This window comes from Toxotes jaculatrix, chromosome 10 (genome assembly GCF_017976425.1).
Source record: "Toxotes jaculatrix isolate fToxJac2 chromosome 10, fToxJac2.pri, whole genome shotgun sequence".
Lineage (NCBI taxonomy): Eukaryota > Metazoa > Chordata > Actinopteri > Toxotidae > Toxotes > Toxotes jaculatrix.
Window position 1 is genome coordinate 7,854,244 of NC_054403.1, and position 23,956 is coordinate 7,878,199.

At 41.9% G+C, this 23,956-nt stretch overlaps 1 protein-coding gene across 2 annotated transcripts in view; it reads left to right on the forward strand.

Annotated features, from left to right (window-relative positions):
• The window catches only part of ppp3cb (protein phosphatase 3, catalytic subunit, beta isozyme), a 30,676-nt gene extending 7,450 nt beyond the window's left edge, over positions 1–23,226 (forward strand). Inside the window, exons 2-14 of one of the 2 annotated variants that reach the window (XM_041047947.1) lie at positions 3,314–3,514; positions 6,204–6,328; positions 7,875–7,986; positions 10,059–10,204; positions 11,386–11,525; positions 12,802–12,879; positions 13,980–14,074; positions 14,369–14,494; positions 15,645–15,722; positions 15,886–15,970; positions 16,245–16,342; positions 17,582–17,629; positions 20,812–23,226. In XM_041047947.1, the coding sequence (XP_040903881.1) occupies positions 3,314–3,514; positions 6,204–6,328; positions 7,875–7,986; positions 10,059–10,204; positions 11,386–11,525; positions 12,802–12,879; positions 13,980–14,074; positions 14,369–14,494; positions 15,645–15,722; positions 15,886–15,970; positions 16,245–16,342; positions 17,582–17,629; positions 20,812–20,990 (1,511 nt within the window). In that variant the 3' untranslated portion in view covers positions 20,991–23,226. The remainder of the gene's footprint in view (positions 1–3,313; positions 3,515–6,203; positions 6,329–7,874; positions 7,987–10,058; positions 10,205–11,385; positions 11,526–12,801; positions 12,880–13,979; positions 14,075–14,368; positions 14,495–15,644; positions 15,723–15,885; positions 15,971–16,244; positions 16,343–17,581; positions 17,630–20,811) is intronic. The other variant, XM_041047946.1, reaches the window with a different exon arrangement.
• The last annotated feature ends 730 nt before the right edge of the window (positions 23,227–23,956 follow it).

The following is a 23,956-nucleotide window of genomic DNA, read 5'->3' on the forward strand; positions in this document are numbered from 1 at the left end:
TGTGAGCATGTTTGCATGGTGCTGTCAGCATTTAGCTCAAAGCACTGCTGTGTGTAATTACATGACCTGTAAAAAGTTTTAGTTGTATACTAAAATTTACATAGTGTAACATCTCAGTCTTTCTGAAATGAAAGTGTAGAATAAATAAATAATAAAGACTAAAAGAAAAGGAATCACTGAATCTGAAATCCTAAATTTCATGGAAACTTTTGTACAGATGGAGGGCTTACAACTGATCAGCAAAAGTTGCGACACCTGTAGGAATAGTTTTCAGTAGTTGCTGCAGGACAGCTGTAAGTTCACCAGTTTCCTAATCAATAAAAAAAAAAAAAGGACTGTTTTCTATGAAATTTCTTAATCGCTGAAATTTTTTCACCTTGGGCAGTTTCCCGCTTACTTTTGTACCATTTAAGGTTATTCACTGGACTTAAACTGCTTAAATTTCAAAATAAAACATGCCAAATGGGGATGTTCTAAAACTATTGACTGGTAGTGTGCAGCCTCACAGAGCTGATAGCATGGGTGTAGAATTTGAGTGTAGACATTATCTTCTGTTACAGCCTTTATCAAATTCATTGCAGACGTGTATAAAATACATCAGATGGTCCCCAGGACGAGTCAACATGTGGTGTGATTGGTCGCACTCCTGAATACATGTAGTATACTGCAGATTATAAGAGTGTATTAAATGTGAATGTATTTCCGCTGCATCAATGTTGAGCTCCAGGCCTACAAATGCTGATGCATAATGCATGAAGTCGTCCATTATTAGGAGAGAAAATTCTTATTTTTGCCAACAAAACTGATTTGAGGAAGAAAAGCCACTCTGACGTGTTTCATATCAGAATTACAACATTAAATTCTGACATGATGTCTTCATCATTTTCAGCTCTAAACCCCAGACAGCTTTCACTCTCCAGCCTTTCCTTTCATGCTTGAACCTCTCAAGTTTTTTCTAAAATCCAGCTGTATTTCCCTTGAACTGCTCGCTCAACAAATGCTCAGTCCAAACACCTTCTTGGTTCGTCAGTGTTGGTACTGAACCTCTCCTCTCTCTATTCCCTAACTGCCAAGTATAGTTTTCCCAAGTATAGTTCCTTTCCCCAAGCTCTGTGTCTCTGCTACTCTCTCATACCTGCCCTACTTTCACACTGCTCTCACAATTTACGAGTTTCACACTCCTTCCTTCTCGCTTCTCCCCTTCTCCCTCTCTCCCTCTCTCTCTCTCTCTCTTTCTCCTTCACACACACCAGAAGCTTCAGTTTTACCTCAAACCAGAGACAAACACACATATATTGAGTTCATATATGTGTATGTGCAAGCTTCAAAAGGGTACTGTTGCTTTTTTCTATTTGTAGGCAGGTTTTTATCAGCATTATTACAGTTTGTAACACAGCGCAATGCACAATTTACAATGTGGTGCAGTACAGTAGTACAGGACAGTACATTACAGTACAAGGAAGGAGGAGGTTTTGCTGCGTACTGACCAGGGCCTGTTGTTTCCTTTTATAAATAAATATGAAGTCACACAAATACCAACATGCATGAGTAATTCTTTTCCTGGCTTATGTTCTCTGACAGCCTGGGGTGCACAAACCTTTTAAAATATTAATCAGTCCTAACCTGAAAAGCAAAACTGATTTTAACATGTAGCACCGCTGTTCTCAATAGATGGAAAACAGACCCCGAAGCTTGGCAGCTCGTGGTGTCCTGGGATGTCTCAGGGTGTTCTTGTGTGTTGGGTTCAGCCTTAAGGTGCATAAAAGTGTAAGGGCTAACTCATGGATCCCATAAAGCTCCCAAAGGTGACATTAGGTACTTTAGGGTGTCCAAATACATATTCAGCTGTCTTTGTGTGTCCCCCTTCTTTCAGATTCACATGGCTAGATGGTCTTTTAGTCCAAAAATAGATCAGAACCAGAGCAACCATACAGTAACTGTATGACTTGTCAGAAGACATTTTCATCAAGAGACATATTTTAAAATCCTCATAGTTAAACACACACACACACACACACCCCACACACACACACACACACACCCACACCCACTCACAGCTCTCTTGGCATTACTGGCTGAAAGTTGCTGATGTTGGTGGTGGTGATTATATAAAACTGTGCAATCTGATTCCATTTGGTTGTTGAGTGACTTTTACTCTAACAAAAATGAAATAAAATGTGAGTATCACATTAAAATGTAATGATGGACATGAGTGTGCAAGCTCGCTGAAGAGACTGTGGCCTGTTACAGCGACAGGAAGAGAGAGAGAGATGCACCAAGAGAGAAAGAGAAGGGAAAAACTGAAAAAAAAAAAACAGAGGAGGGTGAAAGTGTGTGTGTAGAGAGAGAGAGAGAGAGAGAGAGAGAGAGAGAGAGAGAGAGAGAGGCAGGCCTAGTTTTTAGTGTGTGATCTAGGCCATTATCTGTGTTAGCACTGGTGGGGCTCCAACAGGCTCTGTGGATCCTGCATAACAATACCTTTTATGAGCTTGTATGTGTGCGTGTGCCACTGTAGGCTCACACACATGCGTTCATGCATGTCAACGCCATTGTACCATACATGGTGTACGCATGCGCCCCTGCGCCTCAGCCTTTTGTTTCTTGCCACTGAGTTTGTGCCTGTTTGTTAAGAACACTCGTGTGCGTGCCTGCGTTTTGTCGAGTGTGTCTTCGTATGTGTGTGTGCGATTCCTCACGTGCAGCTGTGCGCTCTTGCTGTATCACCCCCGTCGTCAGTCAACCCCCCTCTCCAGCAGCGCCCTGGGGGCCTTCATTATGTAAGAAAGACATTACTGCAGAACAGAGGCAGAGAGGCAGAGAGACATTACTGCAGAACAGAGGCAGGCGGCCCTGATAACTCTGGCAGCCCCTGCTTCAATACAGCACGCCTAGGCCTCCATAACGCATACACACACACACACACACACAAGCAAACATACATGCAGTGTAAGCCTGCAGCAGAGGAGTGATCAGGATCATGGTGAAGATTGAGGGTTTCTGATGTTGGTGGGAAAGCTCGTTGAAGAGTACAGGAAATGCCAATAAATCATGTTCGGCATTGTAATAAATGTTCCTCTCTTTTTTCCCTCATCAACTTCTCTCGTTCCCTCCACACCTCCACACCTCATCACCTCCATCCATACATCCACTAATTCAAACTCTCCTCCCCTTTCTTCATCTCAAACATCTTCTGTAATTTATCGTCCTTTCTGCCTCCATCATTGATTCTCCTCTGCCTCCATTTCTCTCTGCACCTTCTCCTCACTTCCATCTCCTCCCAATCCTCTCCATCACCCCCGACGCCCCTCTCCAGCGGTCCCCTTCCCCCTGGCCCACCGGCTGACCATGAAGGAGGTGTTTGACGCCGAGGGTAGGCCGCGGGTGGACCTGCTCAAAGCCCACCTCACCAAGGAGGGCCGGCTGGAGGAGGCCGTGGCCCTGCGCATCATCGATGAGGGTGCCGCCATCCTGCGCCAGGAGCGCACTATGTTGGACATTGAGGCACCAGTCACGGGTATGAGACACTGATGAAACTTGATGGAGTACTGAGTGTAAATAACTTAGGAAACAGAAAACAGTAAGAAAGCTAAATTAGATATCAGTTAAAGGAATAGTTTGACATTTTGGGAAATATGCGTATTTGTTGTTTTGCAGAGAGTTAGATGAAAAGACTGATATAACTTAAACATGTCTATACAGTAAATATGACACTACAGCCAGCAGCCAGATAGCTTAGCTTAGCATAAAGAGTGGAAACAGGGGGAAACACACATGCCATGTTAATTTGTGAGCTTTGCATGTGCTGATAGGCTGACAGAGTCAGGCTAGCTGTTTCCCCCTGTTTCCACTCTTTATGCTAAGCTAAGCTAATCTGCTGCTGGCTCTCTCTAAATATTAACCAGACAGATGTGAGAGTGGGATCGATCTTCTCATGGAACTCTTACCAAAAAAAAAAAGAAAGAAAAAGTGAATAAGGATATTTCCTAGCAAGTCAAACTGTTCCTTTAAAAACTGTTTACAAAGGTCTTGCGCACAAAAAAAAAATCTGTGTGTTTGTATGCATGTATAAGTAGCAATAGATCTATTGCAACAGTCAAACAGAGAGACAGAGAAAAGGAGCTGCTGTGCATAAGGCAGAAATATCAGTAATTATGTATTAATCAGATTTCATTCATCGATTCATTAATCCGCCATATGTATCTGCCACACTTTTAAAATGAACTGTTGTTCGGTCTCACTTCACTGAGAGAACCAATTGGCACTTATGTACCTCACAATAGCAGGCGCTGGCTTTGGTAATATCTGCATGTATTCCCTTGCCAGTGAAATGGTATGAACCGAGGAGAATGTGGAGGGGAGGAGGAGGAGATTGAGATCGATGGAGAACAAAATGGAAAACAAGTTTCTGAGACGATGACAGAGAAGACAGACAAGCAGGCAGGCAGACTCAGACACTTTCAGCCTATTGACACTGCTTCGTTAATGTACCTGTGTATCTCTCGCATGTATGTGTGCGTGTTTATGCAAATGCGAGCGGTGAGATAATTCTGTGTGGGCTGTCGTGCCCACGCAGTGTGGGAACATCGCTCAGCTTTCACAGGTACAGATCCCCGGGGACAAGGACAGATAGACAGGCAGATGGAGAGACAGCCGATCATAAGCAGCTTAGTGCAGAGGTTCTCAAACCTGCTCATTCCCAAGGAGCAACATATTGATCTCCGTTTCCAAGTTTCTCCACTTTTACAGATTCTGACCCAGAAACACCCACTTGAGCAGATTTTTTTTTGTCTGACTTAGCCATGATTGGAAATAACCTAAAGATTTCAGAGAATAATAGTGCAGATCGTTCTAGAGAGGGCTTTAAGCAAATGTAATGTTGAGAAGATATTCAACAGAAAACAGTTGAGCACTTTGATGCAGTCTCTCTCGAAATGCTCTGAGACAGACCAACTAGTGAACAGACAGGCAGGTGGATGGCTAAAATCTGAACTGACAGGCTTTTAAGGTGTCACACGAAGGCTTCTGGGAGAATACTGTCTGAGGACGCAGACAGGTACAGCTCGGTTTCACTCATGCCATTTTGCATTCCCAATTCCCAGTTCAAATTAAAGCGAATGCTTAGGAGAAGACACAAAAACAGACATTAACATAGCAAGCAGATGGAGAGACAGACAAACGTAGTCGGCCAGACAGATGCAAAATGGCCAGCGTAAAATGGCTGCAGAGGGGGGAACTATGACATCAACTAAAAGTGAAAGGAGAGGCCAGACAGATGGTGAGGGAGGCGGATGGGAAGATGTATCCTGGCATATCATACAGACAGACACAGTCCTGAAGTCTTTCAAAATATGAAGTGTTCAGCAAGTGAAGCCTGATCTGAATGAGATCCAGTACACCTGGATGTCACTTGGAACAAATCTGTGGAAAAACTGTGGGAAACGCATCCGAGAGAATCTGAAAAGTCTGTACAGATTCAGAAATTATGAGATGCTACCAAGGAAGTCTGACTGCTGTGGACATAAACTTGGTTATAAAAGTCAGTTACATTTTATCATGATTCAGAACAAATTTCTCCCAATGTAGTTTAGGAATGTTTATTTCAATACGTCTATTTCAGTATCAGTTCATTTGCTGATCACCTTCTTGATTAATCGCTTTGTCTGCAAAATGTTGAAAAATGTCTCTCACGATTTTCAAGATACCAAAGTGACATTCATATTGTCTGTTGTCCAACTGACAGTCCAAAAATCAAAGACATTCAATTTACTATAATGAAATTGAAAAAAATCTGCACATTTGAGAAGCTGAAACCCGCAAATGGTTTTTTTTCTGTTTTGGTTCTGCAAGAGAAGTGACTGAAATCACTAACTGGCTATCAGTTTATTTGCTATCGATGAACTAATCAGTAAATCTTTGCTTCACTGACAGGTAGTATTTAAACAAAGGCCTTAAACTGATTGAACTAGATTCTTTCTTCTTTTTTTTTTTATCTTTTATTTTCCTCTTTTTTTTCAGGCAGATGAGTGATGTTTCTAGATCAGCACACAGGACAGATATACCTCTGCAGATGCAAATCAGGCCATATGGAGCCACTGAAGCAAAGACGGTCCCACATTTGTTAACTGAGTTGTGGAAACTTTGCATGTGGCAGCTGAGAACGATGGTGCCCACGATTGTAACGTTGCTGTGTGCTGTTTCCACAGTGTGTGGAGATATCCACGGCCAATTCTTCGACCTGATGAAGTTATTTGAAGTAGGAGGTTCTCCTGCCAACACACGCTACCTCTTCCTAGGGGACTATGTGGACAGGGGCTACTTTAGTATTGAGGTGAGGATGGACACTTTATCCTGCAGTCTTCACTGTGGCATATACCTGAACATGTCTCCATTGTACTGGGTGCTTATTCACACAAAAAGATTGTGAGCTCACTGTATTATCTGTTATCTCACTGTATCTATACGGTGAGCTTACAGTATCAGTGTGCATTATAGTGTATATTACCTGAAGGCTGTTATGCACTTTCCAGGGGCAAGGTCTATTTCACTACTGATGTATACAGTTACAGCACTGTGCTGGATTTAATGCATTAGAAATGTACAAAAGGTATTTTAGATTAGCACTGACACACCACAATATGTGTCTGGCAGTGTACTCATACTTCATTATTAAGATCAGCTTTCACTCACTATTCAGATTTAGTAGCTTGTGCTTTCCTATAGGACATAGCAGACAGATAATGATTCAAGGTCCGTAATCACTTACAGGAGCATAATATGATGATTACTTAAAAATGTATGGAACCGAATTGAAATATATACTAACCATAGGGCTGTTTGGACATTTGGTTCTTTGGACTTGAGCACAATAAAGTTTTTTTTTTTTTATACAAGCACATGATGAATATCTAAGCTTGTTGAGCCACCGAGGCATAAGGGATGTGTCACTGACATGGAGTGACTTTGGAGCTGAGGGAGCAAAATTTAGGCCACCTTCCTAACACACTTCAAGGGCACATAGACAGGCGACTTAATGTGGAGCGGGGATGATACTGTGTGAAAGTGAGAGTACCCTCTCTGAGTCATTCGTAGGGTTAACAAAGTGATAACAGTGAAAACATGCTTGATTATTCTAAATTTGAAAAGATGTGAGAAACAACCACTGCTGTGTTCAATTTATTTTTTCCCGTTAACTTAATCAGCACGGTCTGATTTGGGATGATTCTTGTCAAAATCCTGTTTATATCTATGTTTAGACTGGAGTACAGATCAATTTGCTTTCAGCTCAATTAATTTGGGCAGTGGATGGTTCATTCAGAGAAAGAATTTCTAGTAACGGCTCCATCGTGATGCTCTGTCGCGCTTTGAATTTCCAGTTTGAATTTAATGAGGGGAACTAAAAGTGAAATGACTCCAACTCTGCCTCATTCAATTACTTACTAGCAATGATGTGCTGAAGCTAAAGTTGTTTTCACCGTAGTGTGTGATTTAAAGGAATGGTTTAACAAACCTTTAAAAGACACTAATTACCACATTTAATCCACAGAAAAACTGAAGCATAAAAACGAGAAATTGCGGTTTTCTATTAGCTTAGCTAAGCATAAAGACAAAAAGTAAAAACAGCTAGCCTGGCTCTGTCCAAAGGTAAAAAAAAAAAAAAAAAGAAAAGAAAATTTCCTTTAACATTTCTTTAAGCTTAGCAACATAAGACAATACATTAATTTCCAGATCTGTTTCATACACAGTAAATATGTCATTAGCTCACTTAGAAGACAGTATTAACGTGGGCACCACTTACAAATTCAAATGTACTCAGAATTTTAAAGAGCTGCTTTCTCTAACCTGCTTATATTTTCTCTACCTTGATGAACCTTCAGTGTGTGTTGTACCTGTGGTCACTGAAAATCCTCTACCCAAAGACGCTCTTTCTTCTACGGGGAAACCATGAATGTAGACATCTGACCGAATATTTCACCTTCAAACAAGAATGTGAGTAACTCTTGTCTTCCGTCCTGGATGCTGAGCTTACAAAATTGGATAAGAAAGTTTGATTTATGCCTTATTGTTCATATTTTTAAACAGAGACAAAGCTTATGATGTGTTTGACCAGCACAACTAATGTTTGCAGCTTACATTAGAGCAGAGAAACACACAGTTTAATCCATTTGTGCTCTTGTATTTTTAGTTTTGCACAAGCTTCCAAACTTTTTAGATATTGCTATCACTCTTGCTACAGCCACATGCACACTGCTTCAACATGTGGAGAAACTCAAACCCTGACAGGCCCGCCATGCTTAGTTATGCTCTGATTGGATAATTCATTGCTCAGGAGAGGGGTTTAGCAAACAGTCAAGTGTTACAGATTAGTCTTCTGTCAGTCGACTAATCAATACATTGACCGTGTCAGCTATAAAGTTATGTATGTTCTGTTGCATCCTCCTTCCTTCCCCTCAAGGTTCCTCCTCATCCTTTTCCTTCACTGATGTACCCTCCTTCCTTTCCCGCAGTCCCAACCTCTTTCTCTTCCTCTTCCTCTATATCTATCTTTCATCTCTTCCTCCCTCCTCCTGTCTCTCTCTCTCTCTCTCTCTCTCTCTCTGTCTCTCTGACTCCCTCCTCTGCCAGTGAGATTCACCGTCCTGTCCGAGAGTGGGTGATTAGCAGCAAATTAATTTGGCCCTTAATGATTGGCTCAGGGACTTACTCCTCTGTGTCTGATTGGCCAAGGGACGAGGAAGCTAATTTCCCCTGGTGCTCGTGGCGAATAGTGGTCGCCCTCAATTACCATCTGCTGTGTGTATGAGTGTGTATGTGTGTGCGTGCGCGTGCAAGTGGATGTACTATGACTGCATGTGTGTGCAAAGAGTGTCTTCATAAATGTTTGAGCGTTGCGTGTGCATGTGTGTTTGTGTGTGTGTGGAAGGAGCTGACAACTGGTGGACTAGCAATAATGAGCTCTTGCTCTACACAAGGCAGATGGAGAGGTTGACAAACACACTCCTCGCTATCGCACACACACACATACAAATTCTGGCTACTGTAAGCTGGTACTCCACAATACCGGCTTTGATTTGTGTACATGTCGTTCTCATGTCCTCACACTCTCCTTTCTCCTTCCCAGCTCTCGTTCCTCCTCCCTCATTGTCTCCTCTCCTTCCTCTCTTCCTCTCACCGCTCTTAACCTCTCCTCCTTCTCCTGTCTCCTCCCATCAATCTCGCTCCTTCTCTCTTTATGAAATTATCATTCTCCTTTCCTCTCCTCCCCGCTCGCTGTCATCCAAAATCCACCCTCCCCTCTCTCTCTCTCTCTCTCTCTCTCTTCTTCTTCTTCTTCTTCTTCTGTCTTTCTCCTCATTTCAGCTATTTTAATCCTGTGATATTGTTTTGTGTCAGATGTATTGTTATGCCCATGTGTGAAATGTCCTTAAAGATGCTGCGTATTGGATGTCTTTATTGATATCGCTGCCAAATCAAAGGAGTTTTTATTAAAGCAAAATTTCAGCCTCACAGTCTACGCTACTTCATGCTTATATTTAGGTCAGATTTTGTTCACTGGAAGCAGAATGGGAGTCTTTGCATCCATATGTTGCCTGTAATAATATGCTATGTGCTGTAATACAGAGAATTTTTTCACCATACATTTCTTCTCTGGGAAGTGACATTTCCAAATCATTGGAGAGGAGAGAAACAGGTCAAATGGGAATGCTGGAGAAGAGATGGCCGCATAAATTAATAACATGTTCAGTGAAAATCCTGCATGTTCGCGCCTTCATACTCAAATGAACTAAAGTATCTTTTAGAGGAGCCAGACAAGTCATTTTGAGGCCCTTAGATGGCTTAGTTCTTCAGATCTGTCCATGTAAAGGCTTCATGTTTGTTTGTTCTCTGCATTTCTTGTAGCAGTGTGTTTGTGTGCGATATGTAACAGTCACACACCAAGTGACAGGGACTGACTGTACGTTTGCGGGGATGGTGGCTGTTCAAAGCATGTCAAAACACACTCAGGCGCTTCTTTTGTCTCAAGTCTTGAAATATCTCTCCACCCCTCCAACCACCCCCAGGTAAGATCAAGTACTCGGAGCAGGTGTATGACTCCTGCATGGAGGCGTTTGATTGCCTGCCCCTGGCAGCCCTGATGAACCAGCAGTTCCTGTGTGTGCATGGGGGGCTTTCACCAGAGATCCACACGCTGGACGACATCAAAAAGGTACAATAAGAAGCACACACACACATACAAGTTTGGAAATGAAAATGTAAAAGAAAAACATCCATTTTGATGAACTAACATCTTGATAATTCAGTTTGTTACTAAATAACTAAATGATGCAGTTAAATCCATTCACAGTGGAGAAAAAAAACTAAAAAAAAACCTAAACTCCTGCTAAAGGTTACTAGCTTAGTGGCATTTAAATCAAATTTATAAGTCTATTACATGGTAAATTCATTTGTTGTGTTTTTTAATATAAATATTAATAGCAGAAGGACAAAAGGACCTGCAGAGATACATTTATTCAAATGTATTGACAGTCCATATTTCATTTGTTTCAAAAGAAATATGGACTGTCACAGTAAACTTTTATTTTAAGTTAAAAGAAAGCATTTGGTTGCATTTTGTAGGTATTATTTAGGTTCTCTCGCAGTCATGTTTTGGGTAAAATAAAAAGCCTAAAAAGGTATAAAATAAAAGTAGAGCACCCTTTTCTATCTGTTGTGTAGTTTGTTGGTTTTCTTCAACTTCTGTACTTACAGCTCTCTGCTTTGTGGAGCAGAACATATAATACTCAGTAATACAAACTCAGTAATAATATAACACTAATGTAACATGACCTGTTGTGCAGAACTTACACATATCTGCCAGTACAGAAAATAAACACTCACACCAACTTTTATTTATGCCTTTGTACCAGCCCGTACTGTAAATGCAGAGAGTTCATAAGATACCAGAAAATACATCAGTGAAAGAAACACAAAAGACCCACACACATGCTGCATGTATACAGTTCACAGTAATACAGAATACAAAGGCACACACATGAACACAGAGACATGAGAACACACACTTCCTCGTCTAATGGCAGTGTTTCCATGGTGAATCTGCTGGTGTGACATCTTCTCCCTCCTGTGTGGTGAGAGTTGCCATGGAGATGCTCTGCTCTGACAGTATGTGTTTGTGTGCATTTGTGTGCGCTATGTGTTTGCTTTTCTTTCTTCTCCTCTGATTTATCATGTTTCAAACTATATATACATATATAATTATATATATATATATATAATTTTTTTCTGTCTGTGTAATTGTGCTGGCCTTATATGTGAGCAATGGTGTTTCTGTGAGCTTATATTTAGTGTGTTTCATTTTGTGTATTTGTGTGTGTGCATCCTATGTCCTAGTTGGACCGATTCAAGGAGCCCCCAGCATTTGGACCCATGTGCGACCTGTTGTGGGCCGACCCCCTGGAAGACTTTGGCAACGAGAAGACCCAGGAGTACTTTGGCCACAACACAGTCAGAGGCTGCTCCTATTTCTACAGGTACAGGACAAAATTACTCCTCACAAGGACCTTGATCACACCAACAAAAGAAAGTATTACATTAGAGTCCTGACATCTTACTTTAGATGAAAATCCTCTTGAATTGGAATGAATATAGTCTGGTAGCCTTGACGCAATAGGTCCCTGTGCTTATGAAGCTCAGAGATATGAACTAACCTGATATTCAAACAAGCCAGACTGAATGCAATATTCAGATATAAAAAAAAATACACATTAGGAACAATATGCTTTAAAATTACCCGCTGAAACAGGCAGCCAGAAATAAGGCTGGTTCTCTCAAACGTGCTCCTGTGCGTGTTGTGTAGGGCTCATTCAGCGTGCTTTAATGATCTGGGTGCCTTGTGAACGCCTGGTGTTGGCGAGATGTAGCTTTCATTTACAAATCAGGAATTTAATAAGTTTTAGGTGGACTTCAGGCTATTGGTCTGGGATGTTGGTGATGAGAAGAGAGATGCTTCCTGCTTGGTTATACCACATCCAAGTTCCAACTACAATCACTGGGATTTGTACAAGAGACAGAAAATCTTGGCCAGTTTAGACACACACACCGAGTGTACCAGCACATTCACAAACACATACACACAGTTCCGTTTCAGCATGAAACGATATCCCACAATCCCCAGGGAGATTGCACGGTTCTGTTGCTATGACAACTGGCTACTCCTGCCAGATATGGAGTGATATTAAGATACAGTGAGAGAAAGAGGGAGAGCAACATAGGAGGAGGGTGGTGGTGGTGATGGGGTAGAAGATGAAAGCTGGAATTTAAAAAAATAAAAATGGAGGAATGTAAAGGCGAGGAGCTGAAGCTGAAAGCCAGATCTAGCGTCGGTGCGTTCGTACTTGGGTTCCTCTAGCGTAGAAGTTGGTGTTATGACATGTTATCTGTGGAGAACACTGTGATTTTCTATCTTTAGCAGACACAGCATCAATCGACCAACTAGTGTATACTCTGCCCCCACAGCACTGAGGCCGCCATAAGCCCTGCTCAGACCTGCCTGCGCTCACTGATGCCCCCTGCTGGTCCCAGTCAGACATGACATTAGAAAACAAGAGGCCTACTCATCTCCCACTGCTAGACTTTAAATACTTCCATCTGTTTTGTGGTTTATAACAGTCTGGATATAATAACAAATGACATGTTTGTTATGTAAAGTGGTTCTTACTGGGTCTTTTTGGATATTTCTTCCCCTGGATGTTTTTCCATCGCCCCATTTTGGTCTTTTTCTCTCTGTGACTCTCTTTCTGTCCCCAGTTACCCGGCAGTGTGTGAGTTCCTACAGACCAACAACTTGCTGTCAATCATCAGAGCGCATGAAGCACAGGATGCTGGGTAAGCTGACTGACTGTTGCAGCTCAGTCCTCCCCTCGGCTTAAAAGGGAGCACCATTTAATTTAATGGCTTACCTTGACATTTCATGTGCCGAGCTGTTATTTTTCTTTGTCAGGGAATTGGCACATTAAGGGAAAAGAGGTTAGACAATTTTCCCTCTGTCACCCTTAAACTGTGCTATTAGCAGTGCTAGTTTTGTTTGAGTTTGTCAGACCACGAGCACCAACAGCCTGAACAAAAGTCAGGTTAACCAACTCACCTCTTGAAAACAGCACGGTAAGGCAAAGAGCCCTGTAAAGTTTGCACTACTAGCCCCCACTATTTTATTTAATAGTGGGGGCAAAACACAGTTTTCTGACCCATCTAAATCCATTACCGTCATCTGTTATCCCAGTGAAAATCCTCTAAATATAATGCTGCAATTAAGGCAGTGCTATTCTGAGTTGTGCTGTTTGGTGAACCCATTAACAGCCTTTTGTCTGTCATGCAGCAGGGTAGTCTGGGTAATCGTCCATGGGTCTTGGTGCACTCAGCAAGGGCTGGTCAAAAGAAACTATGATTTTAGCAGCAAAAGCTTCTGTACCTGTATCTTAAATTCTTGATTACTGATGAGTTTTGTAATTACTTCATCCTCAAGGGCCCCAGCTAGAAGAGGCTGCCTGTGTGCTTTGCTTTGTTTGTGGGTACAAATGTCTTATGTGCGCTTGTGTTAATTATCATGTCTAATCTCAGTAGGTTCTTTGTATGCAGGAAACTAATTGCACCCACAGTTGTTGTGAGTAAGTGACTAGATTTGGACCTAAAAATCAAAATGTTAAATTTGTGTTTGCTTCAGCTTCTCTCAAACACTAGGGGCTTTCAGTAACCCCACTATGGCAAGTTTACTTTACCCTGTCATTTTGCCCACACAGATCTTCCCAGCCATGCCAGGGATTCTGTTCCTTCTTCATTTGCCTTAAAATGCGTGGCTGTCTCGCCTTCAACCAGTCGCTGTCTGGTTTAAAGACCTCTGAAGCAAATCCTCAGTTTTCATCCAGGATGTGGTGTTTTATTTAAATAGCTATAACGTGGGCGGTTTGTTTGTCTCTCTCTTTCCTCAGGTACCGTATGTACAGAAAGAGTCAGACTACAGGTTTCCCCTCCCTCATCACCATCTTCTCTGCTCCAAACTACCTGGATGTCTACAACAACAAAGGTCTGACACACATGCACAAACACACACACACAAAGGTATATACACACACACTCAGAAAAAGCTGAGGCGTGAGCACTGTTGTGCAGTTGTTTTAAACTGAACAGTATGTTATTTTTCATCCAAGACTGGACAGGAACAATTAGAACAGCCATTAAGCAACGTGTTCCTCTTTTTAGTATAGACATTATGTGTAACATGATGTTTGATGCTTAGTGTTTAGGAAATATTATTGTCGAGTATCTAACCAAAGCTGAAGAGACTAATATCTTTATGTGTGTGTGTGTGTGTGTCCAGCCGCGGTGCTGAAGTATGAGAACAATGTGATGAACATACGTCAGTTCAACTGTTCTCCTCATCCCTACTGGCTGCCCAACTTCATGGACGTCTTCACCTGGTCGCTGCCTTTCGTGGGAGAAAAGGGTACCACACACACACACACACACACACACACACACACACACACACACACACACACACACACACACACACACACACACACACACACACACACACACACACACACACACACACACACACACACACACATGACCTTCTGTTTTAAGACTCTTCCACATACAGTACATTGGTCGTGGTTTGGAGAGCATTCAGAGGTTTGGGGTGAATTTCGTCATGACTCAGACCACATCTGGCTTTTGAGGCTGACATTGTGAAACGTCTGATGTTAAACAGGCAGAGTCTGGTCAGACTGGTGTTGTGATCTTGATAAGTTGTATCACAGTTTCATTTGGAGGCAGAAGTCATGGTTTAGTGATATTTCTAAGTCAACTATATCTTCAACCATCTATGATGTGTTTACAGTGAATTGTTCTGACCAAGTTCTGAACGGTCTCTTGTCTCTGTTTCTGTCTCATAGTTTGACTTATGAAAGACAGTTTTTTTGTAAATTATTTATTTAGGGATTTTTAAAAATGACTAATTAAAATGACTAATTTAAGTAAAATAGGTTAAATGTGGCTGATACAACTGGATTTGTATTTGGAAATTACCAGGGACACATCGGTACTGTAGTTGTCAGGATTTGCATTAGGCAAAGTTTTCTTATAAACTGGCAACAAAACTATGCACACCAATAAGCAAATAGAATTTAAAAAAAAACCCTACAAACTGCACAAGAAACCATCCATATAAATTTGTTAGTTTGATTCATTTTAAATGACTTTTAAAGGATGATCATTTTTATGTACTTGTGTGTTTTAGTACCACTTTATAATATCCTCTAAAAATAGTAATGACATCAGCTTTAAATGGTAGACAACCTCTACTTACAGGATTAGGGACTTGCGGTAACTAGACTTTAGTCAGATTTGTCCTCCACTACATCCCTTTTTTCGAGACACACGTTATGCCTCTGTTGAACGGCAACAATAGAAAGATGACAGAAAATGAAGGGAGAGAGAGAGAGAGAGAGAGAGAATGAAATGGGGAATGATATTCAACAAAGGTCTCCAGCTGGGTGTAATGCTGCGGGTCATGGTCTTTATCTTAACCCCTAGGCCACCAGGGCGTCACCATGTCCCTGGTTTAGTGTGTGTCTCCGTTTGTCCTACAGTGACTGAGATGCTGGTCAATGTCCTGAGCATCTGCTCCGATGACGAACTCATGAACGACGGAGATGAGATCTTTGATGGTAAGAAACACTCAACACTGACATTAAAGCAATATATGATGAATGACATGGTAATGTGTCAGTAATTACAAATAAATATGCTCTATATTTATATATATATATTTTTTTTTTAAACACGCGATTAGTTCATTAATTACTGATTTTGTGTTGGATTGTCTTACAGCCAGTGCAGCAGCTGCAAGGAAAGAGGTGATCAAAAACAAGATCCGAGCCATTGGGAAGATGGCCAAAATGTTCTCTGTTCTACGGTGGGTGGAGTTCTGGTTGTACCTAAACCTGTAAATAGAGTATTTCCTTTAACTTCTGCAGAAATTAATCAGCAGTCACCAGACTGTCGCTTTCTGAGCTCAGTGTTTGAACCCACAGGCGTGTTTTTGTGTGTTTGCAGGTGCACAGTGTGGGGAAGTGTGTAATTCTCTGTAATTCTCTCTTCATCACCTGCACTCTCTTTATCCACACACACTCACACACACACACACACACCTGTCACACACATACCCACTGTCTCTGTCTGTCTCTCAGGGAGGAGAGTGAGAACGTGTTGACCCTGAAGGGACTCACCCCTACAGGCATGCTGCCCAGCGGAGTTCTGTCTGGGGGCAAACAGACCCTGCAGAGTGGTGAGTGTGTTACACACTTGCACACACACACACACAAACACTCTCCCCATCTTAACCCTAAACACACCCTCCAAACCAGATTTAGAAGACATACAAGTACACACAGGCTCAATTTGAATATCTGCTTTGGACCATCTTCTGGTTCCTTCCTGCCCTCTTTCCTCTTCTCCCCCTCTACTGCTGTTTTTCTCCTCTCATCCTTCTGCCTCACTGACTCACTCACTCTCTCCACCTCACCTCACCAGCGCTGAGGATACTAACAGCCTGCTGGTTGTGTGTGTGTGTGTGTGTGTGCGTGTGTGTGAGACAGAGAAAGCTAAAGAATGCTCTTACTGTGAAGGGACAATAATGCAAAGAGGTAGACACTTCTAGACAATCAGCGAGAGGACATACAGCCAAAGTGTGTGTGTGTGTGTGGGTGTGTGAGGTGTGTGTGAGCTAACACCAGCTACTGCTAACTCTGAACCTGCCATGGTCTCAGTGCTGCCCTCAGGGCCTCACATGACTAAAGCCTGAAACATTCTTTTGAATCTGTGAATTTGGGAACGCTTCTTACACGTTTGTACCTGTCTGTCAACACAAGCTGCACATGACGTTAATGTGTACAACAGGGGACTATGTTGCATTTACCGAACCATAATATAGAAAATAAAGTCTGTAAAGTGGGCCTTTTGGCCCGTAATTCATAGTGTGTATTTGAGAGACAGACAGGAAAATGTGGGGAGGGAGTGAGGGGGGGAGACTCCAACCTGGGACATTCAGGTTTACACTGTACATGTCTCAGCCCCTGAGCAGTTATTATGACCCTTTATCACGGGAGGTCATACAAATATTTTTGTATCCATGTACCTGACTCTGCAAATCACTCTTCAATCTGCTTAATTTTCCATTTGCATTCTTTTGTGGTTTAATAGTTTTTTAAAATTTCCATTTTTGATGTTGTACCAACCCAAGTACTCGCTAAACTTTTTTCAGACCTCTGTTTGACAACACGTATCCGAGATTTTAGAGGCTCCTCCTGGAGCTACAGCTACCCATAACCGGAGCGCACAGCTGTAGCTTTGCGTCCTCATGCCAATACATTTACACAAAACTGCACAGAAGCATGTTTCAGCCTGCACTCCTTTCTTCTTCTCCTCCTTCTGTCTTTGTACTTCATCTTCTCTCTTGGACTCTGTCGTCTTCTCTCTCTTCCTGTCCTCCTTTCTCTCTCTTCTTTTCTTTTTGCCCATCCTTCAGCTACCATTGAGGCCATTGAAGCCATCGAGACAGTTAAGGACGCCGAAGGTAAAATCCCACTCATTTCACTGTGTGCGTGTTACGTGCACGCACATACGTGCACGTGTGTGTGTGTGTGTGTGTGTGTGTGAGTGTGTGTGTGAGTGTGTGTGTGTGTGAGTGTGTGTGTGTGTGTGTGTGCATGGCTGCGCTCTCAGCCACCCATGCTCATAAGGTCATAGATTTTCCTTACCCACGATGCACTGAGCTCTTCTAACTGCATCAGCGCTCACAACAAAGCCTTAAACCGCTGCACGCTGAAGCCACCACATTAAAACACTAACATACACACAATTTTCTCTTTCCTTCACTTGGGAAAGAGGAACATCGTTACACCTTCTCTCCCAGTGCATGTACATACACACATAAAACACTCCTACTGAACATACCACACATCACACACAACTTTTTCTTTCATACACAAGAAGAGCGGGACCGTGGGTGGGAGTGGGGGTTGTGAGGGTGGGCAGGGTCACCCAGACCTCCTATAGTCAGCAGTGTGTTACAATCTTTTTCTCTATATTTCATAGGTGCTGTAGTTCTGTAGAAGATGAACATGCAATCAATCTGTTTCTCTGCAAGATACGGCAGAACACCAGTTACCTGTGATGGTGAAAAGAAATAAATTGTGCTGAGGGAATATTAAATTTTATATTATTAAATTTATTATATTAGCCAAATCTTGACACTCTATCTGAGATAAAATATTCTAAAGTTTCAGTTCGATGTTCACACAGCTTTTGACCACATCCCAATGCCTCCTCCAGCAAATGGTCACATGACCTAAGTACTAAACTTACATAGTCTGATGCTAAGAGGTGATGTGACCTAAGTCATGTGATGACACCTGAGCCGTTTGCTGAAGACGTCTGGGGGATATGATTGAAATCTCTGTGAAAAGCAAAGTAAATTAACCTTGATGTGAACCAGTCTGTTATATAACTAACACACTCACAATTTCACAAGTATTTTTGCTTGTTCTTTGAGTGGAGTTTTGAATATTTTACCACAGATACGTGTTCCCCAAGGTTAAGAATTAATCTCCACATTTAAAACTGAAGTGGAAAGAAAAAGCAGAGGAAGAAGATCAATTTGGCACTCATCTACATTTTGTGCTCATTTCATATTTGGAAGGACAGCTCAATAACTGGGCGTCACCAGGACAGGTCTGCCAGGTTCTTCTGTGCTACTGAACAGATTGTGGTCATGGTGTTTGTGTTTAGTGAACTATATTCTGTGTACATAGGCTAAGTCATTACTCTGCACGCACAGTTTCTTTTCTTAGTCTTTTGTGTTTGTACCTTTAGTGCTGTCTTTGGCTTACTTGAACTACAGTCCATAATTTGTTTTAGCAAATAAATTATGGGTATCTCTCGTGTTATGTTTTCCTGTTATGTAATATGATTTGTAGCTGGGTGTTAGATGTCCGCTGTATAACACGGCGGCATACTGTATTTGTGAGTAGCTGCATGTGTGCAAAGATAATATGACAGTAGCTGTTGTTCAAAAGTGGCGTCAGTCCCTAAGGACAGACCTCCTTCTCAGAGACCACAGTTCAGCTGATTTCAAAGCATCAAGTTCAAGCATGATTAGTCATTACTTTAATGAAATTGGTTCTGATGATTGATGGCATTACAAGAGGTAGCCTTATCTGTCCTCTGCTCCATGTTTTTGTTTGGTTCACTATGAGTCTAATTTAAAGGGGCACTCCACTGATTTAGTATTTCACCTCCAAGAAGTTGAGTCTCGAGAAAGGTCAAAGCAAGTCTAAGAGTCTAAAGCTATGCTAGTTTGTGTGTGTGTGGTTTCACTTGTTAACATTAACTGCTCCAAATGACCAACACTTCAACAGTAGCTCATTTAGGCTATTTTGATGGCAGGCCTAGCAAATGGGAGTATATATCTTGTAATAATGTGTGAATGCTCCCAAATCTGGATAACAGAACAAATTCCCATTTTTCCCATTCTGCTAAGACTGCTTGAATGCAGCATCGGACTCTCCCTGCTTAGTAAATGCAACCAGTTTGCAGGGCAAACTTCTTCTGTTCAAGGAATAGTTCAACATTTTGTGGAACTTGCTGAATCTGTAAACAGAGAAGAACAAGTTGTGGTTTTACAGTTCATTTTTAACATAAAGACATGAGAGTGGTATCAGTCTTCTCACCTAATCCTCTGTAAATGACCATATTTCCCAAAATGGTGAACTATTCCTTTAAATATTTGAAGTCTCCACACCCAAGCCGAGATTACCATGTTGATCATCTGTCCATGACCAGTAGTAAACTGACCGTCATGTGTGAAATTGGTGGAGTGCCCCTTTAAGAACTAACTTGTAGTGCACCAGCATTGAACACACTAAGGAAGAGACGTAGTGACTACGCTGTGTCAAGTTCATTATGGCAAAGAAAAAAAAATCTGACAAATTTGATGAAAGCTAGCCAAACTTACCATACAGCCAACTTAGACAGGAACCTCAAAGGAAGCAACCTGAGGGGGAAATGGAAAACCTGACACTGACTTTTGTCCTTCCTTTTAATTTTTGTTTGTAGTTTACAACATGTATGGGAAACTGGGAGCCTCCAATAAAAAGTGTCTCAAACAAACGGCTGACAGAGGCCAAACATGCTCGAGGACTTATGAACGACTGCTTCTGTGCAGCTGTGCTTTGTTCCATACTCTGTGTCTCATAATGGCTTACCTACCAGGAGTCTCAGACTACTGATCTAGGATCAATGGCCAGGTCGCACTGACTGTCACGTTCACTGTGAGCCGCGAGGTCAAACTAATCCTAGCTCAGCATTCAGACAACAGATGAACACTGGCTGATGTGTGTGGATATTGATGTAGGAACCCTGTAGATGTGACAGAAACTTTGTTTATCCAAACCCAAAATGGCCTTCCGCTAAAGGAAGTACTATCAGGACTAAAAATTATTTCAAATGAAAGCATTTAAAAGGTGAATTGTACCAGAATGGATGATTTGGAAATGTATTCACATTTCATGAATGAATAAAATGAGGAGTGGAATTTTAATCCATTTCAGAGCTCTGAATATTTCCTTCAAAGCTCCCAGGGGTTTGGATACACAAGATCCCACTGAACATCATGTTAGATACTAACTCATTTTCCATGTATGTATGTTTGCGTGTCTGCGTGTGTGCGTGCCTGCCTGCCTGCTTGTCTCTCCGCAGCCATCCGAGGCTTCTCCCCGCAGCATCGGATCAGCAGTTTCGAGGAGGCCAAAGGTTTGGACCGGATCAACGAAAGGATGCCGCCGCGGCGCGACGCCGTCAACAGCGTGGGCCTGTCGATGGGCCGCATGAACATGGGAGAGCCCAATGGGACCGACAGCAACAGCAATATACAGTGATGGACGTACACTCCCACATGCCCAGACACATACCTGCAGTTACTACACTGATATGGTACCATATTTATAGATACGTGTACATAGGCATATACACACAAGAAAAATGCATCACACACAGACACAGTATTTCATACACTGAATAGGCAACATCACACAGACATGCAATCACACACACACACACTCACACACACACTCACACAATCTCCTACCCCTTTCCCGTTGCCCTCAGCTGTATGTAAAGGCATGAGCGTACCTGGACTTTACCACCAAAGGCTGAGTCTCTTCACTGAACTGCTCGGCCATATTTAGAGAACTTCAACTCCCATGTACCTGCACAACAACAGGAACGATACGACAAAAACACTCCCCATGCAAAACAGGAGGAGCAGCTGTTCACCATGTATGTTGGGGATCACCAGTGGGTTGACAGTGTCAGCATGACGTGGCTGTGTCAGTGGTGTGTGATGTGTTGGGGGGTGGTGGTTGTGGCGATCAGGGGGTGGCGGCATCAGACATTTGTGTGGTTCTCTTTCCTGTTTGCGTCCCAAAACAGGAAGTGGAACCAGTGGATTCTGTAGGGTCATGGATATTTCTGCCTGCGTGCGTGCACATGCTTCAACATGTAAATGTCCGTGCGGTTATATTTGAAAATGTGTTTTCGTTTTGCAAGCACGGGCGGATCTCGTCATCAGCCAGGCAACAGTGAGAAAAATCGGGATGTGTGGTGCGGTGGCTTATCTGTCGGCGAGAGATGTGTGGAGATAATCTCAGCTGCAGTCTAATCTGGGCCCTCGCTGTCCTTTTCTTCTCGGGAGGAGAGTCCCGTTTGCTTTTGTAGCACTGCACTGCACCCATCCTCCAATCGCACCCTGTACACCCCCCTCCCCTCCCCCACCCCACCCCACCTGCCAAGTTTCTCCCTACCTGTTGTGTGTAAATAGGATACATAGAGAGGTTCTATTGCACATCTGATGCATATGGTCACGAGATGCAAGATGCAGTATAGCGGAAATAGGATGCTTTATGTATGTGAGGGAGTTGGGGGGGAGTTGAAATGTGAAGTCATACTCTATTCATTCTCTTTCTACATCCTCCTTTCTTCCTGTGTTGCTGTCTGCTACCAAACAGCAGTGATGGCTGGGAATCTCCGGCCTTAAAAACAGGAAATGATATTTCACAGAGGACACAGACTCTTCTGGTGAAAGCAGCAGCCAAGACAACAAGAAGAAGTCAGAAGAAAAGGTCTTTGTAAAGCATTTATATTAACGCATCAGTGCATGCAGAGTTAAGTTCTTTGATAATAATGTGAAGATTATATTTGTGCTCTGTGTTTCACTATGGTAGGAAATTTTTTCTTCTTGTTTTTCTGGCTAATATAAATGAACTGAAGAATAATGAATAATTTATTTTGTACATAATGTTAATTTAATTTATTTTTTGTATTCATTTTGTGTTATATTTTGTTGTTTTTTTTTTCATGTTATTTTCTTTATGTTTTTTCTTTTTTTTCTTTTCTTTTTCACAACCCATGTTTCCGGTTTCTTTCAACGCTGTACAGAATGACAGTACGCTTCTATTCAAAGTGTCAAGTCCACGTTCTCTCCTCTCTTCTTTGTCGATGTACAGGAGTTGTTTTTAATGATAAATATGAATAATGATAAACAAATATTAAACTAGCATTGATGAATGACCATACTATATACAGAGGCACAGGCATTCAGGCAGCCAAAAGCATGATTGCATGGTTAAAATTTGCGCTGTTCAAAGCAAAAAGCAGCAAGACACATTTTAACAGAAGAGCCGGTGTGTTGCCGTCACAATTTAAAGGAAAAAAGTGTACTCTCTCTGATCATAATTCTTGATGATTCCTCTTGTTATTTGATGATATTTATGATTCTATGATTATTATGATTCTATTTATTATGGACATTATTCTTAATATTTAAGCTCTCTCTCTGCTGGTTGCTCTTCATGTTGCGTTGCTCCTTGGTTGATCTTGTTGTGCTTCTTTGGGAGAGGTGAACCCCCCTGGGAGACCCTGTGCCATAGAAATTGTGCCACGGTTCTTACTTTCTTTCTCTCTCTCTCTCTCTCTCTCTCTCTCTCTCTCTCTCTCTCTCTCTCTCTCTCTCTCTCTCTCTCTCTCAGTCTCTCTCTCTCTTTCTGCTCTCTTTCTGTTTTGACTCCCCAGTCACTAACACTGTAAGCATGCCCCATGGGACGATCCACTTTTTTACTCTTGAATAAAATATGCATGAACCTTTGGTATGGATACCGTGACTTTATTTCCTTACCACTGAGCTTGGACACACACACACACACACACACACACACACACACACACACACACACACACACACACACACACACACACACACACACACACACACCCTGATGCTGACAGGAAGGGATGTTTCATCAAATCCAGTTGAACTGACTGGATCAGTTATACAGCTACTAAATCAGGCCCATGCTTGCATAAGCTGAATGACTCAGATCACATATTCAATATCAATATGAAGAATATTCTTTGTTCAGACTGGAGCACAGTGAAGATGCACAGTCTTTCATTGCAAGAGGTCTGAAGATGTAAAGCCATCCAGTTTTTCACAAGAAAAATAAATAAACATAAATAAAGTCAGAAAAATAAGGATAAGTTTGTGTAACAGAATTTGTTCTCATCAAAATCTCATGTTCCTTACTGTTCATTTCATAATTCATTTTATGTTATTATTCACCCCCCAGATTTCCAGAAATGTTGTTAGGGACATGACCTTTGTGTCTTCACTGGTAGTCATGGCCCTGCCTGGTGCTCAGGACCAGCCACACAGGGCAGCTGTGGGGTGGCTTAACTTATTTGGAGAAAAAAAAAGGTGAAAACAAGCACATATCCACAAACTGAGTCAGCTAGAAGTAATGTGTAAATTGTGTAAATTAGTTAACATGTATCTGCAGTAGTGGATAAA